General features: G+C 34.2%; 1 protein-coding gene across 1 annotated transcript in view; it reads left to right on the top strand.

Annotated features, from left to right (window-relative positions):
* The window catches only part of COL24A1 (collagen type XXIV alpha 1 chain), a 466,350-nt gene that overhangs the window by 398,679 nt on the left and 51,534 nt on the right, over positions 1-16,137 (top strand). Inside the window, 3 exon segments of the mRNA XM_037826738.1 lie at positions 13,612-13,719; positions 15,355-15,462; positions 15,555-15,608. Of these exon segments, the coding sequence (XP_037682666.1) occupies positions 13,612-13,719; positions 15,355-15,462; positions 15,555-15,608 (270 nt within the window).

Consider the following 16,137-nt stretch of genomic DNA (forward strand, 5'->3'; position numbering starts at 1 on the left):
TGGTCAAACAAAAACAGGAACTTCTCTTTGTAATCTAAGGTCTGCGTATGTTGTTGATGTTTATGAATATGGAAATATTTTCTACAAATGTCTTTGTGCTCTGTGGAATATTTGATATGCAGTTACAATGATTAATGCTTTGCAGGGAATTAGTCAGTTTTTCAACTGAAATTAGGTAGAAATGGCTAAACTGGTCATTAGGGAATGTGAATTCTAAGAGAATTATTTCTGAAATTACTCTGATAATAGAAAAACTACTTTAGAGAAAGTAATACAATTTCTAAATACTAACAGATTCCCTGGAATATTTTCAACCAGGGAAAAGGACATCTTTCCATTGGCCTTTTATTTTTAAATCATGGCACCATGGTGTTTCTTGGCTTACCTTTAAAGACTCTGCTGGGTTTTTCCATGAGAAAAATATTTATTCTGGGATTTCTAGCATTATGCAACTGCCTGATGTTCCTAAACAATGTTCTTTTTTGTTTTGATGTGGCCAAGGAGTTAAAGAATTCCTGGCATATTCAATCTGTAATTTCAATGTTTTTCAAAGATCATGTGACTAAAACTGAAAGGACAGTATTGGGGAGGCTCACAGCTGCCTGGTGTGAATTTCCTTCTGTACAAATGAGTGCTTTAAGGCCAGTCAACTTAACACATCTGTGGCAAATGAGTCTACCATTCTGTTTTCATTGAGTTGGACTTCTGTACAAGCATAGTACCTCCATCATTTGTGAAAAAAAGGAAAATAACTTTTCTCTCCAGAGATCATAAATCCATTTGTCATCAAAATGAAGGCTTACCAGTCTTATTTTTTATTGCTGCAACTAATAAAACTGGTTGTTGGAAGGGAGGAAAAGAGAGAAAACTAGCAACTTGATTAGGAAAAATCAAGGCTTTTTCATCTTGACTTTGTCAGGTGAACAGGCTTAAACGTAGTCTAAAATGAGATGCTTCTCCTAAAAGAACATTGAAATTTTTGAGTTTTCCATTTGTGAATTGTGTCCAGTATAAGGAAAAACACACTTCATCAGCCCACTCATAATCCAAGCAGAGAGTAGCAGGACCACCATGGAAGCCTCTATTAGGAACAACAGCAGCCCTGCCACCCCTCTGGGCTGGGTGTCCGCTAGTCTTTGAGCTAGTCATGCTAAAGTAGCTTCTGTTTCTAAGAATATACATTCTCTTCCTTCATAGCATTTTGAAGAAAGAAACATACTTGCCTCAACCAGATCCACATTCAGTATCTGCCAATCCTTGATTTTTGAGAGGATTATTATCCAGTTATGAGTTATCCTGATTGGTACTTTCTCCCTCTTCCCCCTCCTACTGCTTGTTCTGGGCCATTTTCTGCTCATTAGGAACTCTTCCAAAGGAGACAAAACTCAGTCTATTTGGCTACTTATTAGCAACAAACAGAAAGATTTGCTTAAGGAGGTAACTTTCCTAGTTGAAACTTTCATGACTGTTAATCATAGTTCAAACTCTTTGTAGAATGGTGTTCCTTCATGATCTAAATTCTGTGTACATCTAATCTACTATTCTACCTTTCTCCTCACATGTGCTGTGCATCCCAGTCATAGTAACAGCTAACAAATATTGAATGCTTGCTATGTACCAGCCACTATTCTAAGTGCTGAATATGTTTTGTCATTTAATCCTCACAAGAACCCCACTGAAGTAGGTATAGCTATTATTCCCAGTTTACAGAACAAGCTGGGACTCTGAGAGACAAAGTAAGTTGTCCAAGGTCACACAAACAACAAGTAATGGAGCCAGAATTCAAAACCAGGCAATCTGGTTGCATAGCCCATGTTCTTAACCACTGTGCTCTACAACTTCAAGTATGTTTAGTTACTTAAACATACCTCCAAATTCTGTGTTTTTCCCTCTCTTTCATGCCTTTTTGCATGTAATTTTTTCCCTCTCTTGGAAAGCTCTTCTATCTTTCTGACTTTATGATGAACAACTTCTTATCTATAAAATGGGTAAAATAGTACCTAATTCATATATACTTTTTACAAAAATCAAATGAAATATCGCATGTAAAGTCCTTAGCACAGTGCATGCATTTATTGAGTGATTATCTTTCCATAATAACGAATATTCATGAGTAGGCTGACATTCATTCATTCAAAAGATTATTTTTTAGTTGCCTAATCTGAGCCAGGAGTTAAGGAATTTAGGACTGAATTAGATGGGCAAGGAGCTCACCCCATGAAGCATATATTCTATCATGTGGAATCATAAGAAATTGCTGACAGTTGACCATTTTTTGACCAAAGGTAATCACAATTTCTTAAGGATAAATCTAATAATTGGATAATAGACAATTAAAAAAAAGATGAAAAGGCAAGTGAGGAAGGGAGGAAGAGAGCAAAGGAAGAAAGGCAGATCATTCCAAATTGTGGTAAGTGCTATGAAAGAAACAAATAGGGTTGTGAGATAGAGCGTAATGGAAGAGACAGGGTACAGGAGATGGAGTAGACTGGAGAGGCCTCACTGCGGAGGTTATACTTGAGCTGAGGACTGAAAGTAAAATGGAGCCGGATGTACAAAGAACTGGGAAAAGCATGCACATAGAAGAAACCAAAATGAAGAAACCTGCAGTCAGAGAAGAATTTGGCATTTTCACAGGGTTATTGGAAGATCAAATAAGATAGAGTGGGTATAACCACATAAAGTATTTCTATTTGAAATAAAAAGATGGGCATTCATTTCTAGATATGCATAACAGCCAAAGTACAAATAAAATTTCTTTTTTCAGGCCTGGTTAGTTCTGTGAATGTGTATTGAGACTTGAGTAAAGGAGATTTCATAGGACTCCCTAATTTTGTCTAATATTATAGTGGCATTTGCACCATTTTGTAGAATTGATAGACCACCAGTTGTTCTAATAGGAAATGTGTGAATAGTTTCTGTGAGGTAACACAGTGTTGAAATGCCTCTATTTTTTAAGGTTTACCAAGAGGTTAGTTTTGTATACTCTTGGGAAAGTACCTAAGTCAAGCAGACCTTTATTCACTACTCTAAGACTTGTCTCTTTAGGAATTCAGAACTAAAGTTACCTCCAAGCTTTTTATATAGCTCATAATAAATCTTAGTTAAAGCAGTTGGCCATGTTACTTATGATTAGTACTGAAGGAAAATATTATGAATGCTAAATTATTTATGTATAATGTAGTCTTGCATATAATCACCTAATACTTACTAGCACACATATTTTTAAACAGCCAGTTCTTTCCAAGGAGTGGTATATTTAGTTAACCAAATAAAATATAAATTCCTAGTTAAACAGAAGTGTTTTTAGTCATTTGGAGTAAAGGATGCAAAGTATTATTTTTAGAACTCATTGGTTTGCTGACTTAAAAAATACAGTACTCAAGTAACCTATTAATGCAAGCACAATTTCAGGACATCATGTTTATTTTGTTTGTACTATAGAAAGTAAATTAATTTCTATTACTGTTTTCTCATACAGTTAATAACTATATAACATAGTGCTGTGTACATGCAGTGGCTTGGCAGTATGGAAAGCAAAAACTGTCTCCCTAGAAAATTTTCAAGATCATACTTTAAAGAAAAACAGCAATAGTTTGAAGTTCAGTGTCATTTTAAATTTATGTTCTATGGTTCAGAAAGCAATTAAATTACAGGTATTTATAATTTCACTCAAGGTAAATTTTTTATTAGAGAAATTGTAGGTTTACAGAAAACTCATGAAGAAAATACAGAGTTCCCTCTTATTAAAAATTTCCCCTTATTAACACTAGTTTATTTGTATTAGTGTTGTAATTGATGAAATATTATTAGAATTACACTGTTATCTATGGCTCATAGTTTATATTAGGGTTTACTATTTGTGTTGTACAGTCCTGTTTTTTTTTTTTATGTTTATTCTAGTAACACACATACAACCTAAAACATCCCCTTTTAACCACAACAAATATGCAATGCATTGGTGTCAGTCACATTCACATGTTGTGCTCCCTTAACCACCATCCATTACCAAAGCCTTTCCATCACCCCAAACAGAAATTTTGTACCAATTAAATATTAACTCTCCATGCCCTATTCCCACCACAGCTTCTGGTAGGTAACCTGTACTCTTGTTGAACTCTATGAGTTTGCTTATTCTAATTATTTCACATCAGTGAGATCATACAATATTTGTCCTTTTGTGTCTGTCTTCAGGGTTCATCCATGCTGTCGAATGTATCAGAACTTCATTCTTTTTTACAGTGGAATAATATTCCATTGTATGTATATATCACATTTTGTTTATCCATAAATCTGTTGATGGACACTTGGGTTGCTTCCATTTTTTGGCAGTTGTGAATAATGCAACTATAAACATCAGTGTGCATATATCTGGTCAAGTGCCTGCTTTCACTTCTTTTGGATATATCGCTAGAAATGGGATTACCGGGTCATATGGTAATTCTATACTTGCCATTCAAGGTAATTTTAAAGATAGTATTTCTTGTGAACTCTCTTTTAAATGTAGATTTCTACTGTTGCCCAGATTTAACAATTTTCATTTATTCCTTATTTATCTCCTAATATATTTATTTTAATCCTAATAGGAATAAGACAGCTAAACAAAGGGGAGGGAAATAAGCAGAATGACAGTCTCTTTGGTATGTTTCACTTCTATATACACACCAACATCATCATTCCAAAATCTGTCTCTGTGTCTGTCTTGTAAATGTGTGCAGATAGCCCCATTTTTCTTTGCAGATCTTTCCATTCAGTTTTAGAATGAGGGCAGACTTAAACTATTCCTTCCTTTTCCCACAGAGAAGTTAAAGTGAAAGACAACTCCCTCTTCTTCCCTTAACTGACAGCAGAGTAAATAAAATAATACAACTATAATGTCTAGTACAGTTTCTGATACATAGAAAGCATTCAATAAAAAGTAACTCATTGTTGTCATTACTGATCCAAGTACTTGTTTCCTAAAAGTCCAAAGGCCTAGGCAGTCATCAGTGTCAGGACTGTTAAAAATTGACAACACTTTCCCACATTGGTCAGAAGCATTTTCAACAAGGAGACTGGCTCCTCTCTAAGAATAATGGAGGTCTCAGGCCTTGAGAGATCATGCATTCTTACCACCGACCATAATAAACTTTTTTAAGACTCAGGTAAGCTGTTCATTGGTTCAGTTATCTTTGAACAAATTCATAGTAATTATGGTCTTATTTGCTTTCTAAAATTTCCTCAGAATGACCTACTTACTCTCTGTTGATTGGTTTTAGATGAATCATTTAGAAGACACTGGAAAGAATGCCTAGGGATTAGCATCTGTTTCTCTTGAAAGCAGAATTAATCATCCATCTGTGTATTCATAATCAGAAATGTTTGTTCTCTACTTGTATGAAACATGGTTTGGAACTTTGTACAGAACACTCTGCTACTATTCTCAAATTTCTTTCAGTTATAAGAAACCAACTTGAACAGTAAATGACTTGGAACATATTCATTGTGCTGGATTAAATGTCTGATAGCACTGCAAGTAAAATGAAGTTTCTAGTATACAGTTAAACCCAAAGGACTACTCTTACTGTCCTTGTTATTTATTCTCACCCAGTAATTCCTTTTGAGTTCAGGAGTGTTCAATACCATCTAAATGTCCATTGTTCATGTATCACCCAAAAGATACATTTTTTTCCTATTGAAGAATAAAGGTCTTAAAAATTACCTAGAATTACAAACGAAGTGATACTATTTTAGAATCATGGAAACTCGGTATCTTAAAATCATCTCTCCATAACATATGTGACTTCTATAATATATCCAAGGATAGGGTACACACTACCTTGCAAGACAACCCACTACAGTTTTTGGAAAACTCTACACTTATTGGCCTATCATCCTGAAAGCTAGAAAGTTTTTAAGACTTGGATGGGCATCAGGAAGCAGCAACTCCTGATGGAATAGTGTTCCAAATAGAACACTAAAGGAAGATTATGAATATGAAAAATATTTTCAAGTACATTTTGATATTTGTAAGCTACTTATGGCAAAATACATCTGTTGGACACCAGAAGTAATTAACCAATAGCAAAACTATGGTCTCTGCTGTTCTTAGATATTCAGATCAGGAAAGGTTTTGGGAAAATTCTCACATTAATCTAAATTCTGCAACTTAACTTTTCACCTAGTTTAACTCTGGAGTTACTTTCTTGGTGTAAAACTTTTGATTTTTTCTCTTGCTTACATGCTCTTCTGTCCATCTTTCATATATGATCCTTTAAAATCTGCTTTCCCTACGGGCCATTGGTTTCTTTAGGTTATTTACCTATCTTTTTGGAGGAGGAAGACTATTCATCAAAATTGTGTTTTTAACATTTCCTTTTCTGTAGTCATATTGCCACTAGAGTCCTGACCATTGGTATAACTTATATCTGTGCCTTCTCCAAATGTTTTTGAAATCTAATACCCAAAGTCACAGAAAATATGATTGGCTTTCCTTTCCTTTGCATTGATGAGCTCTAAAGTGGCATCTATATCATATACCCAGAATTTTCATAACTCATGTGGAAAGTACACAATCTGACAAACTATCCCAGAGGTATGGAACAAAAAAGCTCACAGTCTAAATTAAATCAAAATAAAACACATAGTGAGAAGCAGGGTGAAATAGAGATAGGCTAATACATTTAGGATGAAGTGCAAATAAAGTAGATAGAGAACCGTACCACCTGAATCCTAAGTTACACAAGGTGGCTTGATCTCTCTCTCTCTCTCTCTCTCTTTCTCTCCCTATCTCTATCTCTAATCTCTCTCTATTTCTCTATCTCTGTCTCCATCTATCCAGGCACATTGACCCACACTTTATTAGAGAGACACAGAGGCAAGTGCACCTGGGCTCAGCTGTAGCTTGACAATTATTTTGATAAACATATGGATTTTATCTGGCAGAATACATATGGAGCCAGAATGAATATTACCAGAGTGTGGCCTATTTAAAACCTAAGGAATATTGACAGCCTTATATGCCTCATGAATTTTAGTATATCATGAATATTTAGTGTCTCATGAATATTTAGTGTGTACATGGTCCTTCAGTCCTTTTCTATTTATGTTTACCCATAAAAAGAAATTTATATGCTCTATTTACTTTATGTCTTATAGGTTACTAGCTTACTTATCTGTACATAACATCAATTTTATGTATCCCATTTGTTTTGTTTTCTTCTTTATCAGGATTGAATATTCTCAAAAGTATAGTAAATATATACTACATCATTGCATTCCATTCTGCCAGTCTTTTCTTCCTATTAGTCAAAATTGAGAATCAAATAGTACTCCTCCAGCTTCCTCAATTAGAAATGTAAGTCAATAATTTATCAGATGTTCTGCTTTGAATATATAACACATTTCTAAAGAGCCAGAATTTCTACATTCCCCGTCACTGTAATGTCTTGCTTCTGCAAAAATTTTATAATCAGTGGCTCTGCCATTTCATATTTTTTGTGTAAAGATACATTGCTTAATCTTCATGGTCCTATTTTTATCAACTGCAAAATGAATATGATAATTGGACTAATGCTGGTTAGTCTAAACCAGTAGTTTTCAAACTATGTTTTAGAAGTGGAACCATCTATAAGCTCCCTTAAGGGCCTTATCTTGTTCACCATTGAGTCCCTAGTACATAGAAAAGTACTTCAGACACAGTGGAAGATCAATAAATATTTGAATAAATAAAATGAAGGAGACAGTTGGCCTCAAGGAACTTAAAATCTTATGGGAGAGAAAAATACTTCACATATTAAGCATGAAATAACACAGAATATGGTAAATATTGTACTCAAAGTAAAACAAAAGTCTACAGAGTCTAGAAATCTTGAAAGATTTCTTAAGAGAGAGAGAATTTATATTTGATCTTTAAAGCCAAATGACAGAAGAGAAAGATCTTTTTCAAATAGAGAGCACATTATAAGTGAAAATTCTAAGACAAGAAAATATAGAACACCTTTTGAGGATTCAAAATGGCCATGTTATTGGGTTCATTAAGGGCTATAGTCACAGATAACTTGAGTAGCAATGATATGTTAGATCAGATCTTCAATGCTATATTAAGATATTTATCTTAATCCTTTAGGTAGTGGTGCTTCTTGGGAGGATTTTGCTCACCAGTGTTTATTATGAAATATAATTCTGATGACAATAAAGTTGGATTGGAAGATGCACCCATAATTCAGAGCCACTAAGATAGAGAAAAGGTAGAAAATAAATGGTTAAGATACAGTGAACAGAAAAGGCAAAGGTGAACCTATATCCTATAGATAGTTCCCTATAATCACTCAGCAATGCATGGCACCTAGTAGATACAAAATAAATTTTTGTTCATCATTTTAATGAATTTTGTGGTCATGAAGAAAATCTACTTAGAAAAGGCAATTTTTAAAGAATATTGATTAAATTCTCAATTTCCTTATTGGTCTTCTGTCTAGATGATCTATCTATAGGAGTGAGTGTCATATTGAAGTCTCCCACAATTACTGTGGAAACATCTATTGCTTCCTTCAGTTTTGCCAATATTTGTGTCTTAAACTTTGGAGCACCTTGATTGGGTGCATAAACGTTTATGACTGTTATTTCTTCTTGGTGAATTGTTCCTTTTATTAGTGTATATTGTCCTTCTTTGTCCCTTATAACATCCTTGGATTTAAAGTCACTATTATCTCGAAATTAGTATTGCTACACCTGCTTTCTTTTGGCTGTAGCATGCATGGAATATTTTTTTCCACCCTTTAACATTCAATTTCTTTGTGTCACTAGGTCTAAGATGAGTCTCTTGGAGACAACATATGATGGTTCATATTTTTTAATCCATTCTTCCAATCTCTATCTTTTAATTGGGGAGTTTAATCCATTCCTATTCAATGTTATTACTGTGAAGGCTGTTCTTGAATCAGCCATCTTATCCTTTGGTTTTTATTTGTCAGATCTGTTTTTACTCTGTCTCTCTTTATTTTCTTCAAGGTGCCCTTACTAAACTCTTCAGTTCTGTGCCCTTCTCCAGCTCTCTCTCTCCTTCTTTTTTTCTCATTTAAAAAGGGCATATATGAAAAACTCACAGCTGGTATAGTTCTCAATGGTGAGAGACTGAAAGCTTTCCCTCTAAGATCAGGAATGAGACAAGGATGCCCATTGTCACCATTATTATTCAGCATTGTGCTAGAAGTTCTATCCAGAGCAATTCAGCAAGAAAAAGAAATAAATGGCATCCAAATTGTAAAGGAAGAAGCAAAACTCTCATTATATGCAGATGATATGATCTTAGACTTGGAAAATCCTGAGAAATTGATGACACACCTACTTGAGCTAATAAACAAATTCAGTATAGTGGCAGCATATAATATTAATGCACATAAGTCAGTAATGTTTCTATACAGTAGAAATGACACAACTGAAAAGACACTCAAGAAAAAGATTCCCTTCTCAATAGCAACTAAAAAGAAATTAAGTATCTATGAATAAACTTAACCAAGGATGTAAAAGACCTCTACACAGAAAATTATATAACTCTACTAAAACACTGGTCATCAAATTTATTTAGAAGGGAAAGATGCCTTGAATTGCTAAAAATATTCTAAAAAAGAAAAACAAAGTGGGAGGACTTGCATTGCCTGACTTTGAAGCCTACTATAAGGCCACAGTAGTCAAAATAGCATGGTATTGGCACAAAGATAGGCATATCGATCAATGGAATTGAATTGAAAATTCAGAAATAGACTCCCAGATCTATGGTTGACTGATTTTTGATAAGGCCCAAAATCCATTGAATTGGGACATAACAGCCTCTTCAATAAATGGGGCTGGGAGAATTGAATATCTATATCTAAAAGAATGAAAGAGGACCCCTACCTCACACCCTATATAAAAATGAACTCCAAGTGGATCAAAGACCTCAATATAAGAGACTCCACTATAAAACTCATAGAATATAATGTAGGGAAACATCTTCAAGATGTAGTATTAGGAGGTTGCTTCTTAGACCTTACACCTAAAGCACAAGCAACGAAAGAAAAAATAGATAAATGGGAATTATCTCAGAATTAAAAGCTTCTTTGCCTTAAAGGAATTTGTCAAAAAGGTAAAGAGACAACCAACTCAGTGGGAGACAATATTTGGAAATTATCTATCTGATAAGAGATGATATCTTATATATATAAAGAAATCTTAAAACTAACAACATTAGTACAAATAACCCAATTATAAAATGGGCAAAAGATATGAAAAGACATTTCTCTAAAGAGGAAATGCAAATGGCTAAAAAGCACATGAAAAAATGTTCATCTTCAGTAATTATTAGGGAAATACAAATCAAGACCACAAGGGTATATCATCTCTCATGAATAAAAATAGCTGCCATTAAGCAAACATGAAACTACAAATGCTGGAGAAGATGTAGAGAAATTGGAACTCTTATTCATTGCTGGTGGGACTGTATAATGGTTCAGCCACTCTGGAAGACAGTTTGGCAGTTCATCAGAAAACTAGGTATTGAGGTACCCTATGATCCAGCAATTTCACTTCTTGGTATTTACCCAGAGGACCTGAAAGCAGTGATGAACAGAAATTTGCACGCCAATGTTCATAGCAGCATTGTTCACAATGCTATATCAGATGAGTGGATAAACAAAATGTGATATATATACATGATGGAATACTATGCAGCAGTGAGAAAGAACGAGGTCATGAGGCATATGACAACATGAATGAACCTTGAGGACTTAATGTTGAGTGAAATAAGTCAGATAGAAAAGGAGAGATAGTGTATGATGCCACTAATGTGAACTTGGTGAAAAACGTATAATAAGTGTCTTATATTATAGAATATAGAGGACCTAGAGATAGACAGCAACTAGTGAAAGGGGAATGATAATCTAATAAGAACAGATAAGATATATTGAGGGTAATCTTAATGATATGGGAATGCTCAGGAATGACTATGGTTCATTAATTTTCTTGGTGTATGGTAGGAGCATATTGGAAGCAATGTAGTTATATTAGGATATTTGTTTTTCTTATTCCTTTGTTTTGTTTTGTTTGAAACTTTTTTTTAATTTTTTGATAAAGTTTGCAAAAATAAAGAATATTAAATTATTTTTTACCATAAGTAAGAGAATAAAAGGATATGTAATAACACAATTTGGAGGAAATAGTTATTGAAAAAAAAAAAGAAAAATGCTTTGGTATTGAATTCAAAATTGGCTTTCCCATTTAAATCTCATTTTCTCAACCAGATCTTCCACAAAAATAACTCTATCCTTTCTTGAGCCAAATCATCTCTCCTACCACATTTATATCTTTAAGGGCAATCTCTTTATCTTGTAATCCAGTTCTGCTGCTACCTCCTCAGTGATTCCTTTTCTGTTTAGCACCAGAAGTAATTTACTTCTTCAGTATTTCTTCTCATTCTGGCTTTTTTTAATGTTTTTGCCTTCATTATAATTTTATATATATTACATTCTATCTCTCTTTATTTTAAGCTTCTTGAAATCAAGAACTGTGTCTTTCCCATGCCACCGTCCTTACACAGATGATATTTAATAAATATTTTTTGAATGCATGGAAGAACTATTGCACAACCCAACTTAGTATCTCAGAAATCAACTCAGAAAGTAGCAAGCAATCATCTCCTATAACTGGAATCTGCAAACCTTTTCTGTAAATGGTCAAATACTAAATATTTTAGGTTTTGTGGGGCAAGAGGCAAAATCAAGGATATTATGTAGGGACTTATATAATGAGAGAAAGTAAATTCCCACAAAATTTTTATTGATGAAATTCCAAATATACTAATTGAGTACATTTCTTTGTAATAGAAGTCTACTAGTGAAAAGAATGGAATTCTTTGGGAGGATAACATTTAACTTATTGGAGTTCAAAGTTAGTGTTCACTATCATCAACATCTGTTTTTCTGTTAATGCTAATTTATAATGAGATTTCAAATATTTTACACATTTCATGTTTGGAAATTCTTTTCACAGAGATAGGTACTGCCAACACTGTAATTCATGAGCATGTGATTTTCATTGAGCATATTCATGGCTTGGAATGCATTTATAGCATTCTGTTATATTCTTCTCTTGATAATTGCTTGTTAGCATTTTATTACATTGCAGGTTAGTCATTTACAATTGGAGATTAGTTGGGAACTCCTTAATTGCAATTAAATGGATTTTGAAACAGAGAGACTTCTTGCATCAGAGTCCATAAAGCACTGCTGGAACTGTTAGAGCTCGGAAAATATATTCACTGCAAATTTGTATGGGAATGGAGATCTCACTGCTTGTTTTAATTTTTGACAGGATGGGAAGTTTGTAGAGCAACTTGACATTTCAATTCCAGTACACTTTTCAGTGTACTGAGTTAAAACTGAAAACAACTTTCCTTTCTGGACTACTTTAGTTTAGAAACTTACTTTAGTTGCAGCCTTGATTTCATTTTTTTGCAAAGATATTCTGCTGCAGTAAATTTTTAAATTTTCTAGTTTATCTAACTGTTGTATTCCTGTAAAATGGGAATATTGTGATAAGTACTTGGTCTGGTAATGTTGATGAATATTGTATTCTCTTAGCACAGCTATAATGTCATTGCATAACAAACACAAGGCAATAATCTGATAACAAAATAATCCACATACCACTATACCTTAAAAGCATGACATTCCAAGTCCACTTTTCTCTTCTTTTATTTTTTTGACATGATGGATATTCCCTGGTAATAAAACAAATAAAATAAATTATCATAGTAAGATGATATATGTGCCTTTCAAAACACAGTTGAGTTGTAACTGAATCACTGCAATGTATAGTGCAGCAAGCAGCAGTGCAAAGTGGTGAGAGGGCCACATAAGGTCTCTGTTGCCACTACTCTGTCATTGTAGACATTGAATAAATGAATGGGCATGGCTGTATTCCAATACAACTTTATTTATGGAGACTGAAGTTTTAATTTCATATCATTTTCACATGTCATGAAATAGTCTTCTTTTGATTTTTTTTAACCATTTAAAAACAAAAAACTTCTTAACTCACGAGCTATACAAAAATAGGTGGCAGACTAGATTAAGCTTGTGGCCATAATTTGCCAGCCCCTGTTCTAGGACTTGATTTTAAGGAACTATTGTTTGCTTAAGCTTATTCCCAATAATAAACTATTTATAGTAAATTTTCTGGAACACTTGTGGTTAAGAAATAGAATATTCTTCTTAAGGAGACATTAATTAGTTAATAAATCTGTCATGGAAACTAGAGTATTAAACAAAAAGTTGGGAATACAACAAATATGCGTCACACCTAGGCTAAAATCAGAAGATACCGGTGGACCATGCAGTGCCTCAGTATTTTTATTTTAAAGACCTAAGATCATTGCATTAACTATAATCAGAGATTTCAGGTGAGCGGAGGGGTTTCTCACAAAATTATTTACACATTTCACTTATTTGAGGAAAAAAGCACAGGATAACTCCTAAACCTAAGCAGTGTTTTGACAAGCAGCCTTTAAAACACTAGCCCACCAAACCCCTATTGAGCCTCTCATGGATATTCTAATAACTGCAGCAGTTTTCCTTTCTTATCTTTCTTATTAAGGGCATCAGAGGCAGCCCAGGAAGAACAGGACTGGCTGGTTCTCCAGGTCCTCGAGGAGCTAGAGGCTTATCAGGCCTGCCAGGAAGCCCAGGATTTCTAGGCCCAAAGGTACTTTGTTGCTTTGTTCTGATGGATGAGCAGCTCTGGCCACCCTTACTGGTCCTGAGTTTAATAGCTAGATCACAAGATGGTAAGATTAATGGCTTTCAATAAAATGTGGCTAATAGTAAAAATAGTAAAAACACATTAGGTAAAAAGAAAAGTATGTGCCCTTGACATGTCCGTCTCCCATGATAACCACATAGCTTTTAATTTGCCAAAACAGCCCATTAACCCAGGACTGGCAATGCTTAAAAATGGTGTCTTTGATTCATCTTTGTTCTTTTTTCTCTGTCATCTACCTTCTCCTCCAAAACAGAGAAATCTTATTTACTTCCAGATGAATACTTTCTCAGATACACTTTCTAATCCTCTATGTCTCAACATAACCAACCAGTTAATAAATCTGGTAACAGTACAGAATATTTTCTAGAATTAGTGAGAGCAATTAAGTCTTGCATTAGCATTCCATGCATGGAGTATTGTCATGTGTCAATAGATTTTCCCGACAAGGCCTCTCTTAGAAATATCAGAGTGCATTATTGACCCAGTCAATGTAGAGATTAGTTCATAAAAGCCTAGAAATCATTATTACCCCTTAACTTGATAGTTCCGCTTCTACACAATTTTCAGGTATTCCAACCAATATGGGTCAGCTGAAAACCAGCTACTTACTGTTTCCTGTTTGAGCCTTCTGTTAATATTTATACCATGAATAATCCCTTTCCACTGAAACCCAAGGCACCTGAGCAAATGCTAAAGCCAAGGGGAAAAAAAAATGTCAGAAAAATCCCTACCTCTTATGTGTGAATTTTCTGCAATAAGAAAAGGATCCATATTTATCTAGTGCCAAAGACACAGCTTTATGTCAAATCAGTGAAAGATAATTTACTAATTTTGAAGAACATTTGGCTCAAGTCAACTAAGCATTATCTTTTATTAACCTACCCCTAACTACATCTGATTCCTAAGTTTATTATTAGAAATGGTGTAAAAAAAATAGTCCAACTCTCATTTCAAAAGCAAAAATAAAAAGTAAATGAAGAAACCTTGACTTTTAAAAATAAAATGATAATTAAGCATATCACTGAAGTGAACTTTTAGGGGATAAAAATGAAGATAACAGTTTATATTGGAGAAACTATGGGAAGCAGATGATGGAAATTCCTTCACTGAAAAGATCATTGTGGCAAAAACCAGGGTTCACACGTCAGTAAGCCCTGCTCCATTTCTGGTGTCAGATAACTGAATTTTCTCTGCACGGTAGGGAAAAAAAACAGCAAACTAATATCAATTCAAAGAGAATACAAGTTCCATCACATGTAAACACACCCATGCACACTACACTCTCACCATCCTCTTTGTAGCTCCACCACCCTCCTCCTAATTTTGTAAGTCCCCTACCATCCTGTGTTATCACAACCTCTGACATTACATTTCTTTCCTCTCTGCTACCCTTCTTGTTCATTATAATCAAATATTACTTGTGTGGAAAATATTGGCTGAGAGGCTGATCATGCAGAATTTTATTTCCCCAGTACCTTGTACTATAGCTAAGGATAAGCCTATCTTTGGGTTTCATTTAAAAGCCAAGATGTTTTTTGGTTCTAAAGTTGGGATCACCTTTCATTTTTCTGTCCATAGGGTGAACAAGGGCTACCTGGTGAACCTGGGATGCAAGGTAAAAGAGGTCACCAAGGAGCACAAGGTGATCAAGGACCATGTGGAGAGCCTGGCCTGAAAGGGCAGCCTGTATGTGCCAACTCAGAAACTCACCAAATATTTATTCTACAGAGCAGGCCACTGTTGCACAACAGTGATGATTGTGTCTGTTCACATTGCAGGGAGAACATGGTGCTCAAGGTTTGACAGGTTTTCAAGGATTCCCAGGCCCTAAAGTATGTTTATGTTTTTTCTGCTAGTCTTCAAGCTATCTAGAAAAAAAAAAAAGAGATGTTTAATATCAATTTTTAGTAACTTGACCTGAGCTTTTAATTTTTTAATCAGCAAAATTTTAATTGTATAGAGACTTATATGTTTGAATTTTGAATATGTTAATTTTAAAACTTATGTAACTATATATTGTTCTCACAATTTTATTATATGATTTGCTTTTGATCCCTCTCATTATTTTTTTCCAAACATTTTATTAGGAAAATTTTCAAGCATACCAAAAAAACTGAGAGAATGTTACAGTGAAACTCAGATACCTATTACCTAAACTCTACCATTAACATTTTACTCCACTTAATTTATCATGTGTCTATCCATCTATCCTTCTCTCTCTCTCTTTTTCTCTCTATATCCATTTTTGATGCATTTCCAAGTAAATGGCAGACTTCAGTACACTTCCCCCTAAACATTCAGCATGCATTATCACATTTGATTTTTTAAGAGCTTATTCTTGATATATTGGTACAAGAGTAT

The sequence above is a fragment of the Choloepus didactylus genome, chromosome 2 (assembly GCF_015220235.1).
Source record: "Choloepus didactylus isolate mChoDid1 chromosome 2, mChoDid1.pri, whole genome shotgun sequence".
Taxonomy (NCBI): Eukaryota; Metazoa; Chordata; class Mammalia; order Pilosa; family Megalonychidae; genus Choloepus; species Choloepus didactylus.